Here is a 16,038-nt window from a genome sequence, read left to right as displayed (position 1 = left end):
TCTCTGCCCCTTGAACCTTGAAATTCCTTCCATTTTTGTAATTTTGTCTTAATCCCAACCCCCTAGCCACTTGTATCTCATCACCTGTATTAGTTAGCTAGTGCTGTGTAACAAGTGAACCCCCAGACTTAAGTGACTTAAACTTCAGAGTATCTGAGAGTCCGGAATCTGGAAGCAGATTACTGGGTGGTTAGTTATAGCCACGTTGAACAACCCACGCCCATGCTCACCCACTTAGCTGGGGGCAAGCTGTACCATCTGGGCATTTGTAGGGCTGCTCAGCTGGCTTCCTCCCCCAAACAAGCAATCCCAGGTAGAGAGTGCAAGGGTCTGGGATAGATGCTTCAGTCTTCCGTAACCTAATCCTGGAAGTGATATACTGTCACCTCTGCTGACCAGCCCAGGTACCGTGAGAGAGGAGACTCTGTGAGGCTGTGGATTCCAGAGCAGGGATCACCGGGGGACATTTTGTAGCTAGCTACTGCATCACCAGTGTCCCAGTGTGGACAAATTCAATGAAATGACATCCTCCTCCTGAAGTTTCACCTTGGATTTTTTCAAATGGGTGACTCAGCCTCGTCATGCCTCTGAGCCATTTCCTCCTGCCATGAGATTCTCAGACAAGATGTGACTGTTCCACTCTTCAGGAGGTATTTGTTGCTTACTCTGTGCCACGTGTCATCCCCACGTGCCAATGTCCATCCTGAGAGAAAGGATGGGGCTTACTTTGCTTTCACTGTAAAAGAAATTCAAGGAAAACTTCAAATTGGAGTAGATAGAGTGGATGTAAAATCTTTGGAAAGCAGCAAGGGTGACGATAGCTCATATTTACTGGGCCCTTGCCGTGAGTCAGGCCTTGTACTGACTCATGAAACAGAATTACAAAAGCGTTTTATGAACATTGTGCCCTCTCGTCTCCACCAACATTCTGTTAGGCCCATTAGACAGATTGGGATGCTGAGCCTTAGAGTCTGACCACAGGCCTGGGCTGGTGGTGGGCAGCCAGGCCACAGTCTAGGCCAGGGCCTTACCCTCAAGCCAGGCCTCGGCCTCATCCATCCTGCCTGAGGCTGAGGAGGCTGGACTTGTTTCTGGGGGCTCCTCAAACAAACTCCACAAATTGGGTGGCTTCGGACAGCAGAAATCCCTTCTCCCACCATCCGGAGGCCAGACGTCTGGAATCCAGGTGACAGCAAGGCCGCGTTTCTGTGAAGACGCCAAGGAGGATCCTTCCTTGCCCCTCTCTAGCTTCTGGAAGGGGCCGGCCACCCTGTGTGTCCCTCGGCTTATTGAGGCACCCCCCCAGTCTCTGCCTCCATCTTGGCACGATGTCCCCTGTGACTAGATCTTCATTTCATCATCCACAAACACACGTTTGCGTCCAGACTTCCCTCTTATGAGGGCCCCAGTCACGGGATTAGGGGCCACCCTGTGTCGTATGACCTTGGGTTCACCTGTTCAGATCTGCAGAGACCCTACTTCCTAGTGAAGTCACATTCTGAGGTTCTGGTGGGCATGGACTTAGGGGGCACTGTTCAACCCAGCACCCGAACTGGCACAGCCCCTAGAAAGGGCCGTAGGGGAATAGCCCTCCAGGTGTGTATCGGTGGGGAGGGAGCATCCTTCACCCTAGGGACCCGGAGGAGGGAGCCGCCTCTGGTGAAAGGAGATACTCTTACCAAACTGTCCCCCAACCCTTTCCAAAAGTCCTACTTTGTTTTTCTGTTTTCTTTCTTTTTTTTTTTTTTTTTGCTACACATGATTATGATGCTCACTCATCTGTATCTTAGTCAGCCCACCCTTTCTACAGGAGGAAAGGCAATAAGACTCCATGGCTGCTTCTGGACACCAAGGCACCTCCCTGCTCCTCTCCACCACTCCCTAGAGGACAGGGTGCAATGTGCATGAGATGTCGATGCGGAAGAGTGACCAGAGTCTCTTCTTATCTTTCACCCCCAAGTTAAGTTCACCGTGTGCCAAGTGGATATGGGGAGACTCCCCTTTCTTCTTTCACCACTAGCCAGCACCAAGGGGTATTTTCTGGAAGGACAAAAAAATGAACATATTTTTTTCCTTAATAACCCAGTAGGGCTCCAGGACCCGTGAGAATATTTAACACAATTCTGGAGCTATTTGTTTTCAGCCATAGCCAATTCTTGGCGGAACGACATCCATAAATTTACTGCCCAGCGCAGAACAATGAATTTGTCCTAAACAATACAGCTCTCGGGCTGCAAGGCTTCCCCAGGCTGTTGTATTTCAGGACCTGGAGAGCAGGCTGTGTTTTCTACGCCCAGGTTTTCTCTGGTCTTCTTTCCTTCAAACTGCCTCTTCAGCCTGGGGTTGGAGGCTCACGGCCCTCCCCAGAGCCTCCCCTGAATCACTCATTTGCTCTTCTTAGAATATGTTCCAGATCCTTCATCGGTCAACCCTGACTTTTATCACTTATTTGGCTAGAAATTTTCTAGGCACATCCCCAGGCTCCACCCAGATCTGATTGGGGCCCTGCACTGAGTCCTGAACCCTGCTTTAGCCCCTCACAGCCAAGACCCACCCTGACCCATGTGTCAGGGTCTGGCCTGGCAAATTCCTCATCCATGTCTATGTTTTTTATCAGAGTTAGTTTTTTCATTTATAATAAAACTTCAAGGGTCCATTCGTCTTAAGTTTCATGTTTATTTTAATTTCTATGATTGTTTTATTTTGTCTTCTCACTTGTGGCCATTTTCTGCTTTGCCAGAGGGTCAGAATCCAGATGTGTGACCTTGGAGCCTGTGGCAGATTGATTTGTTGTCCCTGATTCCTCGTGTCTTCCCTGTATCCAAGTCTACATCCATGTCCTTTGCTCCATAACATTGCAATACCTCTTACTCCATGAGGACAGACTTCTTTCCCACCTTGTCAATGTTGGGCCTGGGTGTGTGGCTGGCTTAGCCAGTGGAAGTGGGTAGAAGTGACCTTAAGGCATTGCTGGGATGAAACCCCAAATACATCGTGTTTCTGCTTACATTTCTTGCATTCCTGTGGTTTGTCCAAACTATAGCTTCCCCTTCTCACTGCCCTAAGTGGCCTCTTTAGTCTGGGCCATATTAAAAATATGTGGCATTGATCTGAACCCCACCCTTAACCTGGGGTGGGGTTCAGAGCTACCTAGTAACAGAGCTACCCCAGCCAACCCATAGAGCACAGGAAAAACAAATGTTGTCATTTTCCAATGAGTTTGGGGTGGTTTGTTACACAGCATTATTGTAGCAATAGCTGACCAATACAGGTCCATTCACTTAACTTCTCTGGACCTTCATTTTTGCATCTATACAATGAGACTGTTGGATTATCATCAATGAAGAACAATCTTTCTTCTGCTACACAACTAATGGTGATGAGAGAGAATCGACAACAACAGGGACTAAACACACCAAAGTCAAATACTTCAAAACACTAAAGAAAAGTGGATTGGGAAATACTAATTCAGGTTAGGAACTGGGGACTTAGTGGTGACCAGCAGTGAGTTATTTCAGTGGAAATGGAGAAGAAGCCCCAATGTAGAGCAGAAGGGTAAATGGGAGGTGGCAAGTATATGGTCTTCTCTCAACCACCTTGCTAGGAAGGAAATGATGGGTGGGATAGAGCACACAGAAAGGAGAGGCAGCCTGCCGGGCACAGCGACTTGTGATGCTGAGGCAGGGGGATTGCAAGTTCAAGCCCAGCCTCAGCAACTTAGCAAGACCCTGTCTCAATAAAAAATGAAAAACTCTGTAGGAAAGTGCCCCTGGGTTCAACTCCCAGTACTGAGGATAGAAGAAGAAGAGTGATTGTTTGGTTGACTGCCTGACTTACTTGTTTGTTGTAAGACAGAAGAGAATTGAACCTGCAGAGAAACGTCAGCAATGGCACAGTTGAGCATGCTGCAGCAGGGCTTGGGGCTTGGGCCAGGACAAGCAGAAACAAAATGTCTGGCCCAGAGAGAGAGGAGCGTGGCTTGGCCGGATTCGCCCATTGATTTGCTACACGTCATTTACACTTCAAGTTCTCAAACCCAGGGGCAAGGCAGGTGTCATGAAAGGAAGACCAAATGAGAAAAGGGCTCATGTCATTTAAATAAGATGATACCTGTCAATTTTGACATGGAATTTTTAAAAATTTTTTTGGTACCAGGGATTGAACTCGGGGGCACTAGACCACTGAGCCACATCCCCAGCCTTATGTTTTATTTTACTTAGAGACAGGGTCTCACTGAGTTGCTTAGTGCCTCGCCATTGCTAAAGCTGGTTTTGAACTCACAATCCTCTGCCTCAGCCTCCCCAGCCACTGGGATTACAGGCGTGCGCCACTGCACCTGGCAACATGGAGATTTTTAAAAAATTTCTGGAAAGTGAATTGAGTTCCAAGTTTGATTTATAGAGAGGTTTTTAAAGAAAATATAGATTTTCTTCAACTTTTAAACACCTACAACTAAGAGGCCATGGGGAATAAAACTGGTCATCAATAAATTAATAACAATGTAGGTTAATGCCGGGTTTGCCACTCACAGGGTCCCCGTACTTGCTTTCAAGGAGAGGAGGAAGGGAGAGCACCTCCGCTTCACCATTCAGGAGGTGGTAAGACTCAGAGAGGTGGCTGACACATCTCTATGTCTCTGGCCTCTGTGGAAGGAATGGCACAGTGTCCTCCACACTCTCCTTCCCAAACACTATACATCTGCTGTGTTCTGACTTCAGTCCCTGCCACACGACTGATGGTCCCTGTGTCATCCTCTTCTTGCCAAGTCCCACAGGCATTTTATAAACCTCATCTTAGTTGCCAAGGTCAAAATCCACTTAGTGGTAGAAGTTCAGGAGCAACTCCAAGGAGGCCAGTTGCTTGGAATGAAACTCTCCTTGCTTTCCCACCCCAATGCATCCCTGGGGACCATGTGAGAAATCAGAATGATGTTTAAAAAACCAAGAAATAAAAGCCACGATCTACCTGCCCAGTGCACACACGATTACTGTTGAGTACGTCTGCAGTCACCAGGTCACACTAACAGCCAGCACTGACTGGACACTATCAGTGCCAGCCACTGCTCCAAGGCCATCCACGATCCAGCACATGCCATCCTCCCCCGTGCCAGGAGGGATACCGTCATTATCCTTCTGTGACACAAGGGAGAGTGAGATACAGCGACCTTACCTAGCTTGCTTGTGGTGCATAGGGCCAGCCAGAATGTGACCCCAGGAGCTCTGATTGCAACCCCGAGCTCTGGACGGTTATGGAGCAGGGAAAGGGGTTGCCCAGCGGAGTTGAGCTGGCGAGCTGCTGGAGAACTTGAGAGCAGCCTATTTTCCTAAATAGGTTCAGCTGTCACTTTGCACTATGATTATGTGTTGCGATCCTTTCCTTTGCAAATATCACAGAAGTGAACTTCAACCCTCAGCCCGGTCCAGCCTGAACTAGAAAGACAAGATCTTTTATTAAGATCTGAATCTCAAGGCAGTGAATTCTGCAGTCTAACAAGTGAGGGTGGTAGCTGGTCGCCCGGGGGCTGCAGTCAGGACCAACTGGAAATGCTCTGCGAGGACATTCACGGTGGCCAAGAACAGCTCACGTGCCCTGAGCATCCACACACTCCAAGCACACGCCACACGAAGTCCGAGAGTCGGCCTCTTTCGCTCCGTTTGCTTGACCAAATCATTGAATGATGATTGCCAGACAGAGGTGTGTCGGGTGCACAGGCGCCATGCAGGCCCTTGGGCTGAAGGTGAGGAAGACCAGCCCTGCCCCTGGGAAGCTTGCCTGCTAATGAGGCCAGGTCAGTGGTCAGGGGGAGACAGGGTGGCAGGTGTGTGAGGCAAGAGCCTGGGGTGCAAAAAAGGCGCCTGGGACAGCCCCCTGAGCAAAGGGGCGGACATCCCCATAGAGGGAAGGAAATCAGGGGCAAGCAGTGCTGGGTGGAGGAGTTGTGAGCACCAAGGGCCAGGGGCCAGGTGAGAAATGAGAAGAGATGGGCCACAGAGGGGACAGGATGAGGCCAGAAAGAGCCCGTGGGCTGAGCCAGGAGGACCAGGGGAAGGGTTTCATGCAGAGGAGCATGGGGCTCCCAGTGGGCTATCTCTGTCAGCAGAGGCGGGACAAATTCGAGGAACACAAGACAGGAGGCGGGGAAACCAGTTGGGGTGATTTCCAGCCCCGGGGTGTTCTTGAAGTCCTGACTGGGCGGGAACCCATGCCTCTGCTCAGAAGTGGGTCCTCCTGGCCCTCTCTTAGGAAACTAGCTAGCAAGGGTGGACGACTCACCCAAGGTCTCAGAGCAGAAGCAGCGTGTCTGTCCCTGGCTGATTTCCACAATCAGTGGAAATCACTTCCAGAAACTTCCAATGACCAGGAGGTGATGCTCTGCCCACTCTTGTGTACAGAGACTGTTAAAAACCTGAAGGGTGCAGCTGTCTTCTCCCTTTCAGTGCGTTCCAGCCTGGGGGCCTCAGTTGCCTATTGATTTGGGAGGCGGGAAGGCCGCAGGAGGTTTTGCACATCTTGGAGAGCCTAATGTACATTGTGCATTTGTTGACAGTGAGAGGTGCAGGTGAGCTCAAATGTCAAGTCTCTTTGCTGTGGAGTGGGATTATGACCTGGTACTCTCATGCTGGTTATCTCATTGATCAGCCCTTCTCATTGGCAGAGCTTCCAATCAGCTTGCCTTGGAATAATTAAGATGGGGGATCAGTCAATCCTTACTTACACACACATTGTGGTTGGGACATAGAACCCAGGACCTGTGGGGAAGGTAATAGAAACAGCGGCTATTGGTGAAAACTTAGATGCTGTTGCTTTGACCTATGAGGACTGCAGTTCAGCAGGACAGTAAAGGGGGAGAGTGTCCTCAGCTGTTCCCGGGGATCCCACATCTGCTGGTAGTAAGATGCCTCCCTCAGACCCTGAGTGCTCTGTGAACCCCAACATACCACATCTGCTGAATGGCTGTGTCCCTTCTTTGCAGTCTTGATTTGCAGTGTCTAATGTGACAATCCCTTTTTCTAACTGGATTCATGAGAATGTTATCCTCAGCTGGTCAGTGAAGTAGACCAGCACACAGCCCAGAAGGACTCTGGTATCAATGCGTGCATGAACTAAGAAAGAATTTATTTATTCTCTCAATAATGAAAGTGCAAGGCACTCCTCCAGGAGCCAAAAGTACGAGTCGGAGAGAGATGGATCCTACCCTCCCCCACATGTGCAAACACACACACGCACACCTGTGCGCACACACGTTGTAACCATCATCATTTGGAAGCAGTGTTGCTATCTCCATTACTTGTGGTATGATCATGGTCGTGATCATTTATTGAGCAGCTACTATGAACAGGCACGCAAGGTCTTAAGATTCAGGCTCTGCCCTTAGGGGCATATAGGCAGGTGAATACACAAGAAAATAATGTAGTGAGTGCTAAGGCAGAGACAGAGAGTCCTAAGGGCTTCCAATCAGGTTGCCTTGGAATAATTAAGATGGGGGAACCAATCAATCGTTACTTACATACACATTGTGGTTGGGACAGTAGAACCAATGATATTGGGGGCTGGCCTGATGGCAGAGATTTTCACCAGCAGAGTGATGTCAGGGGAAAGAGGAGCTGGAATTAGGGAGACAGGAAGTGTTCAGGCAGCATAGGCTGTGTGTGTGTGACGTGGGGAGAGAGGAGCATGGTGCACAGGTGGGAGGGCAGAGGCGGGAGGACCTAGTGAGAACGTGGAGGTGGCTGCTGGTTTGGGGGCAGGACACTGGCTCCCCCCAGGGTGTCTACATGCAGTGCTTGGGAAGACAGGATTTTGGTAGAAGCCACTATTAGAGGCTGGCTTGTTTTGTGGACTGTCTCTGATGTCATTTTTGCAGATATTTTTTGGGGAAAAATGTGGTCCTCTTTCTGGAACCATGTTCAGGAATTGGCAGTCCACGGAAGTGAATCACACCTTTGCAAGCACACACAGGAGGTGTATGGTGACCCTGTGTGACTCTGTGTTGAGGCTGAAGACAACCTAATAAAGCTGAGGGCTCCTGGGAGCTGCAGAATCTGTCCACCTGCCTCCTTAGCCCAGCCTCTAAGAAGCTGCGAGACATCACATATTTCTGACACACCAGGAACAAGGTGGTGCTTAATAATTGAAGCACCCATCAACAGCAGTGTAGGCATCTTCCTCGTCCCTCCGTCCCCAAAGTCTCATCCCCATGTCCAGATGCACATTATTCCTGCAAGCAGAGACAAGTCCCTCTAATGCTACTGAGGTTCCCAAAGACACACCTTCAACGGCAGGTGACAGCCTATTAAGTTTGTCCCCATGGCATTTGTGGGTAGGAGAAGGAGTCATCCAACATCTTGATTCCTAGGAAAACCACTTCCTCCCAGGGAAAGATGCACCACCCATGTTCTCAAGCAGCTCAGTAACGGACAAATGTAAACCTGATGGGTTGCTTTGTTTATGTGACAAATGAGATTCTTCTTCCATTTCTGCTCAAAGAATAGATGGTACCAGAAATCTGAATTCCTTACTGGATGAGAGCATCTATGACCATAAGTAGTGAGAGTATTGCTGCTGTTTTCTTAAACAAAACAAATGAACAAAATGAAACAGAAAACAACTCAGGAGCCCAATGAACGTGGCCCTTCAACAGAGTCTGCCAGCTTCTAGAGGGCGCGTCCCCCTCTGGAACAAACAACCAGAAGTCTCATTTGTTTTATAATCACATTTCATTTTGGATTGCAAATCATCTTACCTGGTTTAATCACTTACTTGCCCAAAATCAGGCTGTTTTAAAAACTCAATCTACTCTCAACCAAGATGTGTCACCGCGAGGGCTTTACCGAGACAACACCTAGACACCAGGCACCGCCCTCTGGGGAAAGTCCTGAGGCTGAGTCCTCTGATAGTGGCGAGTCTGCAGGGAGGGTTCAGCCATCAGGAGGATGTCTTTGAAGGTCACGAAATTCATTTGGCTGTATAAGTTCTGGTGTGTATGCTAAAATAATCAGTCACGTTACTTTATAGTCACACCTCGTTCTCTGGCTCTGGAAAATCAATAAAGCGAAGAGAAGGACAAGGATATGGTGTATAACTATTTAAAAGAGAGAAAACAAAAAACAATATTCCGTGGAAATGGTCCTGGAGGAAGTGCAGACCTAGTTTCCATAAGCAGGCTCGATTTTATCTCCAAGCTCATCACTGAGTTATTAAACCAAAGTACCCAGCCTATCCTAGGCAAAAATACAAAAAATAAAATAAAAATAAAAAAGGGGAAATAGCACGCATCTTTCTCTAGGTGCTGGGAGGCACTGGGAATTATCCACAGCCTTTAAAATGGATTTCTAAACTGTGTCCATTAAAATGAGTTTTTAAACTGTGTCCATTATTCACACACTTAATGTTTTGTTCCACCAAATGCCACAAATCCTAGTGTCGCTTTGCCTGGGAAACTTCCCTACCTAAAATGTTCCTCTCCTCTGCCACCTGCATTCCAAGCCCCAGCCTAAGACCCTTCCCAAAGTCATGCCCCACTGGCTGTAGACACAGGAAGGACCAAGGGCTAGAGCTAGAGGAGGGGAAACGAGTCCTACATGAGGGTTGGTTCCAGGGCGTTACCAGCTGCAGGACACCCCGCCCACCCCAGGACCTGTCGCCGAGGATGACTAGGGAACCGGGGCAGAAGAAGGAGCAGTCCTTCATGGATCCCTTGGTCACATCTAACTTCCTTTGCGTGAGCCACTGCTGGCCTCACCACAGACCTGCCTGTGCTACAGCAGCCACAACCAGCACAGATGTCACCCAGTCCAGATCTAGAAGGTTCCATTGTCGTTTGTGACAACTTCCCATATTACACAGCAAGTGCTTTGGTAACATTCCTGAGGGACGTGGAGGGACATTGACAACCTGCCAAGGCATATCCCAGCCACCTGGCCGGACAGCTGTGCTTTCTCTTTTTCTCTGATGTGGAACTTGGAGCCAGTCCCACCCATTGACCCTACTTCTACCCCTAGCCTTCATCCACTCCTGGTCCTGAAGTTCACAAGACACCAACCCTTGGAAGCTCAGAGTCTGCAAAACGGTCATTTTAATGTTTCCCTCCTCTATTTAGTAGCCCCTTCCTTCCCGGCAGGCCCCAAACACATCTGACCTCTCTTTCCAGGGATGTCCACCTGGTCCTGTTTGCCCCTCCCTCCCTAAGTGTGGTTCACCAACATTAAACAGGTTTCTTTACTGCAGAGACTTTCAGGGCCTTCGACCTGCTGTGAATCTCCAAGAATGGCCCATGTGAACACCTGATGCACCCAACGTCTTGAGGAATAGAATGAGGAAGGTTTCAGCCACATTTGGTCTGCAAGTTCCCACATTCCAAGACTGGACACGGCTCCCCTCCACCTCTGATTGGACCAGAGAGCTCAGTCGTCCCTTGATATCCACAGGGATTTGGTACCAGGACTCCCAAAACCCAAGGATGCTCATGGTCCTCATGTAAAACAGGGAGGTATTTGCACATGACCTTCGCACACCCTGTCCTACACTTTAATGTAATGTCTTGATTACTTACAGGACCCTGTGCAGTGACAGTACCATGCAGATGATTGTTACGCTGTACCCAGACAGGAAAGAGATGGGGAGATGCCTGTCCGTGTTCGGCGCAGCTGAACAGACCAACTACACAGAGCACCAGTGAAGGACAGAGATCCAGGCGTGGATGTGGGAAAGTGTGGCAGGGTTCGACCACGCGTCCCTCATTCTGGTGGCTTCAGTGGGACGCTGGGTACGTGGCCAATTCAAGTTTTGCTCTGTGGAGTTTTCTAGGATTTTTTTTTCCAAATATTTCAGTCTGCGTTTGGTCGAACCCAGCAATGCAAATCCACAGACATGAAGGGCACTGTCCCTAAACGCCTTCCTACTCGAATGAGTTCAAGATTTCTCATGTGGCTCCCATACACCGCCACCCCAATGGTTTCTTCTAAATGAGCCAAGGAGTCTATGTGGGTCTGGAATTGGAATCCAGTTCTCCCTCAGATAGAGCAAGCTGTCTTCTGAGAGAGAAACTTCTAGCTGTAGCGGTGGACTTTTCTGTGACCATGTGAAGTCTTCTTTTAAAAAAATATTTTTAGTTGTAGATGGACACAATACCTTCATTTAATTAATTAATTTATTTGTTTTTATGTGATGCTGAGGATCAAACCCAGTGCCTCTCACATTCTAGGCAACCACTGAGCTGTAACCCCAGCCCCATCTTAAGTCTTAATAATCCCCATTCATGTTTTAACTTAAACGTGTCTTAGAAGAAGCTTGACCGGAGTGCTACCGTACTGATTCCCACTTTAACAATTTGTACCTCTGTGTCTTGGTACCTGAACTTCAAATGCAGCCTGGCACCAAAAGCCCTTCTACCTTTCTGAGACAGCTCTTCTCCTCCTGTAGCTGCTTAGACTGCTACGCTACCTGGCTCACAGCCTTGTCAGCCAAAATGCCCTGTTACTCCAAGTTCCCTGGACATTCTACTCCCCTGGTAGAAAATGTGAAACCTACATCCCCAGAACTCCATGCCCAAAGCAAGATGCTGCTTTCCTCTTTATCACTAGAAAGGAACAATTTCCCATTCTTTAGTAAAATTACTTGTTCTTTCCTAAGTATGCATACTCATTAAAAAAAAATACGAAAGATGCAGAAAGACTAAGAAAAAAATCAACCATAACTTCACCACTGAAAGAAACCTACTATTAATATTTGGGCTATTTCCTTATACCCTTTCTTAAAGAATAAAGAAATCTTTCTCCTCCCTACAGGAATCCAGCTGCCAATTCTTAGGCATTGCTTTGAAAGTTTAAACACACTAGTACTTAAGGTTGCCTTGAGCAAAATTCAAGTCATGCAACTTATTTCTTGGAGTAAGAATTTCAAATCATTTTATACAGAAAAATGGGAGGATTTCTTTTGTTTGTTTGTTTTGTGTTTTATCCTGGTGCTGGGAATCAAAGCCAAGGTCTCATGCATTCCAGGCAAGTGCTCTGCCACTGAGCTACAGCACAGCTGGAAAATGAGTTTTAAAATATTTTACCTGGCAGGCTGGGGTTGTGGCTTAGTGGTAGAGTGCTCACCTAGCATGCATGGGGCACTGGGTTTGAGCCTCAGCACCACATAAATATAAAATAAAGATATTATGTCCACCTAAAACTAAAAAATAAATATTTTTTTAAAAATTGTGTTTTAAAAAAAGATATTTTACCTGGAATGTCAATCACTTAGCATGTGCTTCATGTCTTTCTAGCTAACATAATCTACATCCCCAGATCCATCCCCAACCCCAGTGGAGCATCCCTGACCACCTGACACCCCAGGTCCCTCGCTCTGCCATCCATCTATCAATTTAGACCATCCTCATTGAAAAATGGCATCAAAGGTAATCGAGATGGGCGGGGGTAATATCAAAATATGCCCCACCTAATTTATAACAGTCTCTTTTTCATTGAAATGAACTTATTTTGTCTTCTTCCCATATCCATGCATACAATTAATAATTAAGGTTTACGAAGTCCATGGCATGGTCTGTGTGCTACAAGGTGAGAGGCCGTCTGCAACAGTTAGAAAAGCAGACAGCAAGCTGGCTCACACTGCAACACACTGGGCTTTCAGAAAGCGGGTAAGTCATGTGGCGAGAGATTTAAGATCCATATGGAACTGCAAAGGCCAACAGAAGACCAGAGGAAGAAAGCACCAGCAGAGACCAGGGGCAGGAAGGGGCCCTCAGCCAGCATTCACTAGGTGCCAACTATGTGCCAAGCATTGTGAGGGGAAGAGATGGGACAAGGAATCTGATAAAAGCAGTGCTGAGGAGGGGTTTATAAGTGCCCTTGGGAAACAGGAAATGTGTCCCCGGGGAAAAGCTCTCAAGTTAGCCTCGAAGGAAAGAGCAGGGGACGCACACTCCAAGCCAGGAGGCCATGGCACGCAGCTCTGCTCGGTGGCCTCCTGGAAGAGGAACGTGGAGAGCCCAAGGATGGTTACCTTTGTGCTGCATCAAGGGGTGGACCCAAGAGCCCCAGAGCCAGGGGCGCTCTCCAAAAGCCCCCTCCCCTTCAGCATTGACCTCTCCAGACATCGAGGTCACCTCATAGCCTCCATGTCTCCCCTGCCTTGGGCATCTGACCCGGACCTCCTGTTCCCTGACCTTGCACGGGGACCTCCCACCTTGCCTGGCACACATTAACAGGTCAATAAATATCTGGGTGATAACAAATGGAAGCCAGCTCTCACTTCCTATTCACCAACCGGGCTTGGAGCCGCTATCTTAATCTCTGTGTCTTTGAACCCAGTTATTAATTTGGCCCTGAGAATAGATTACACACGCACAGCTGCCTTGCTGAGCCGCGTGGGGTCCGTGAGTAGCTGCTGGGAGCCGATTGTAAACACCCTGTTACCGCAGCTTATCAGACGGGACACAGCAGCCGCGTTGATCTATGCCATCCAGGCATCCTCCCACCAGACATCTATTGAGGCCACACTGTACGGCAGGCACAGAGCTGGGAGTCACGCACACAGAAAGAAAAAGGCACCGTGAAGTGGAGAAAAGGGTACAATAGAAACACTGAGACCACCCGGAGGACTCAGGTGGAACAGAGTCTGACAACCACAGAGAATAGCTATTGATGAAAAACTAATATCAATAAACACATTTAGCAAGAAATTAAAAATAACCTATACACCTAAACCACTAAAGATGGGAGGGGGTGCCTCTGGGGATGGAGCCCAGGATCTCACACCTGCTAGGCAGGCACTCTACCACTGAGCTATTCCCCTAGCCCCAAGACATATTCTCCTCAACTTTTAGGTTTCATAGGGGGTAATTATGATAGCCAACATCTACTATGCACCTACTGCATGCCATGCCTTGTGTATCCGGCTGTGCTAAGCACAGAAACATGCTGAGCTGGATTCATGGGGATGAGGGGCCAGGCCTAACCATTTGCTCTTGGATTTGCATGTGGCTGGTTTCAATGCCAGATAAACTACAGATAGAAAAGTTCAAAAGATAATTAAACCAGTTAAAAAGCAAAACGGCACTGGAACTGAAGCCAGGCTTCAGAACCAATTTCCAAGAAGTAATTTCATCATCATAGAACATCAAACGTGACTTCTACTTTCAGCTATACAAATTCCAAAAGAATAATACCTCACATTTGCATAATGCTTGATGCTTTTCAAAGTGCTTTCTCAGTTATTAATCTACAGGAGGCTTTATTACCACCGGAAACATAAATCAAAATTCCGTTCAAACTCCATTATTTTTTCCACTTTCCCCTCAAAACCCAGAGCCACCTAAATCCAGGTGCTTTCTACTGAGAGGGTAACTCTAATATATGTAACTGACAGAGTGGATATGCACGGATGTAGCATATTGTGAGATCTTCCATCTCCAGACATCACAGATCCAGGCTTCAGAAAATCTGTGGTTGAATTAACAAGACCACAGGGGAGCAACCGGTAGTTCAAGTTCAAGATTCTTTCAGGGTCTCAGACTTTGTGGGAGCTGTACATGTTCATTGGAATTCATTCCCTTCTATTAGATATTAGGAAATTAGCTCTACCACTTTCTCCCTAAGTCCACAAAGTGGCCCACATTTGCCAAACAGATTCCCTATCTTTTCTGTTTTTATTGTAATAGGAACCAAGAGGCGGAATCTGCTCTAAATCCAACAGAGAAGATCGTGGAAACTCGAGGTGAGAAGATAAGACAGGGTATGAGGATAGACTTCTCCCCAAATCGAATGCCTTTCCAATTTGTTTCTTTTTCCATCTCTTTCAAACTTAATTATGTGTGGCGTTCCCAGCCACTGAATCACCAGTGTTTCCTGACACTTCAATCTCATGCATTTTAGCAAAAGATTAACCTGCCTGTTTGCTTTTAATTCCGAAGCTGTGTTAATACTCAACTCCCTCTAGATTAGGAAAGAAGAAAAGCACACTCCCACATACCCCACCCCGCACCAGGCACCAGCGAGGCTCCAACGTCGCTGTCCCTGGGGTTGGCTGCACTTACCATTTCAGGAGGGCCAAGAGAGCCACCAGCAGGGCCACCGTCACCAGGGGGCCACTCGCTTCCAGTTTCAGAAATCCCCAGGCTTCCATCATTCCTCTGAGACCCCAGAGAGGGCGGTCCTCCAGGCAAAAGAGGGGGGGTTTATGTCTCTACCCTCACAGGAGCCCTGAGCTTCAGGTGGTGGAGGAGGAAACAGGCACCCCAAAACACGCCTCGCCAGTGGGTCCTCAAAGTGTGCTCTTTCTCAGAGAGCCTCTTAATAAAGAGGAAGGAAGAGGAGGGGAAAACAAAGGGTTTGAGGGTAAGGCAATGATTCAGCAACTTGGTCTTCTTTGATGACTATACTGTCAACAAACATTTATGTTCACTTCCTTGGGAAGCAAGAGCAGATGGACGGTCCCATGTTTGCTGAGAAACGAGACGGGGGCAGCCATAGACTGCGACTCCCACACACAGTCCTCCAAGAAGGCCTCTCCTCCAAAATATGCATCTCTACACGTTCACGATGAAGTGAAGATCTGGGTCAGAAGATGATGAGGGTCCTGGAAAAACATGGGGCCCGACATCAGCCTGATGGAAAACGCTCCCTACTTTGAGGCCAGCCTCCCCACAAGGCTCCCTAGTTCCTGGGGCTGGTGAGCCCTCTTGGCTGGGAGGGTCCTGGGGTTCTGGCTGGTGGAGCAGAGCACAGACCTGGGCTCAGGCCAGCCAGCGCTCTCGTGGTGATTCGGGAGGTTCCCGGAATGTCTAAAGCACGCCCACAGGCTGTGTGTGTTCAGCTCTGAGCCACCTGGCTGACGGGACAGAATCACCTGGGATTAGTCAGCATAGTCCACCTGTGGGAACGGGAAGGGCGGAGCAGAGAGGTAGGTGGCAGGTCACAACCAGCTGGGGGCTTTGGGCCGTGCTCACAGGCCCAGTACTAGACCCCGGAAGGAGGTGGACGACAAAACAGGGAGACAGAGAAGGTGAATTGCAGGTGGAGAAAAGGGCTGCCAAGG

General features: G+C 48.3%; 1 protein-coding gene across 1 annotated transcript in view; it reads right to left on the bottom strand.

Annotated features, from left to right (window-relative positions):
• The window catches only part of TBXAS1 (thromboxane A synthase 1), a 154,927-nt gene extending 139,688 nt beyond the window's left edge, over positions 1–15,239 (bottom strand). Inside the window, exon 1 of the mRNA XM_081287467.1 lies at positions 15,038–15,239. Coding sequence (XP_081143593.1) covers positions 15,038–15,129 — 92 coding nt within the window. The 5' untranslated portion in view covers positions 15,130–15,239. The remainder of the gene's footprint in view (positions 1–15,037) is intronic.
• Positions 15,240–16,038: the final 799 nt, after the last annotated feature.

The sequence above is a fragment of the Spermophilus citellus genome, assembly GCF_964194105.1.
Source record: "Spermophilus citellus genome assembly, chromosome: 3".
Lineage (NCBI taxonomy): Eukaryota > Metazoa > Chordata > Mammalia > Rodentia > Sciuridae > Spermophilus > Spermophilus citellus.
Note: the sequence above shows the minus strand (reverse complement) of the source record. Positions and strands in the feature narration are given on the sequence as shown.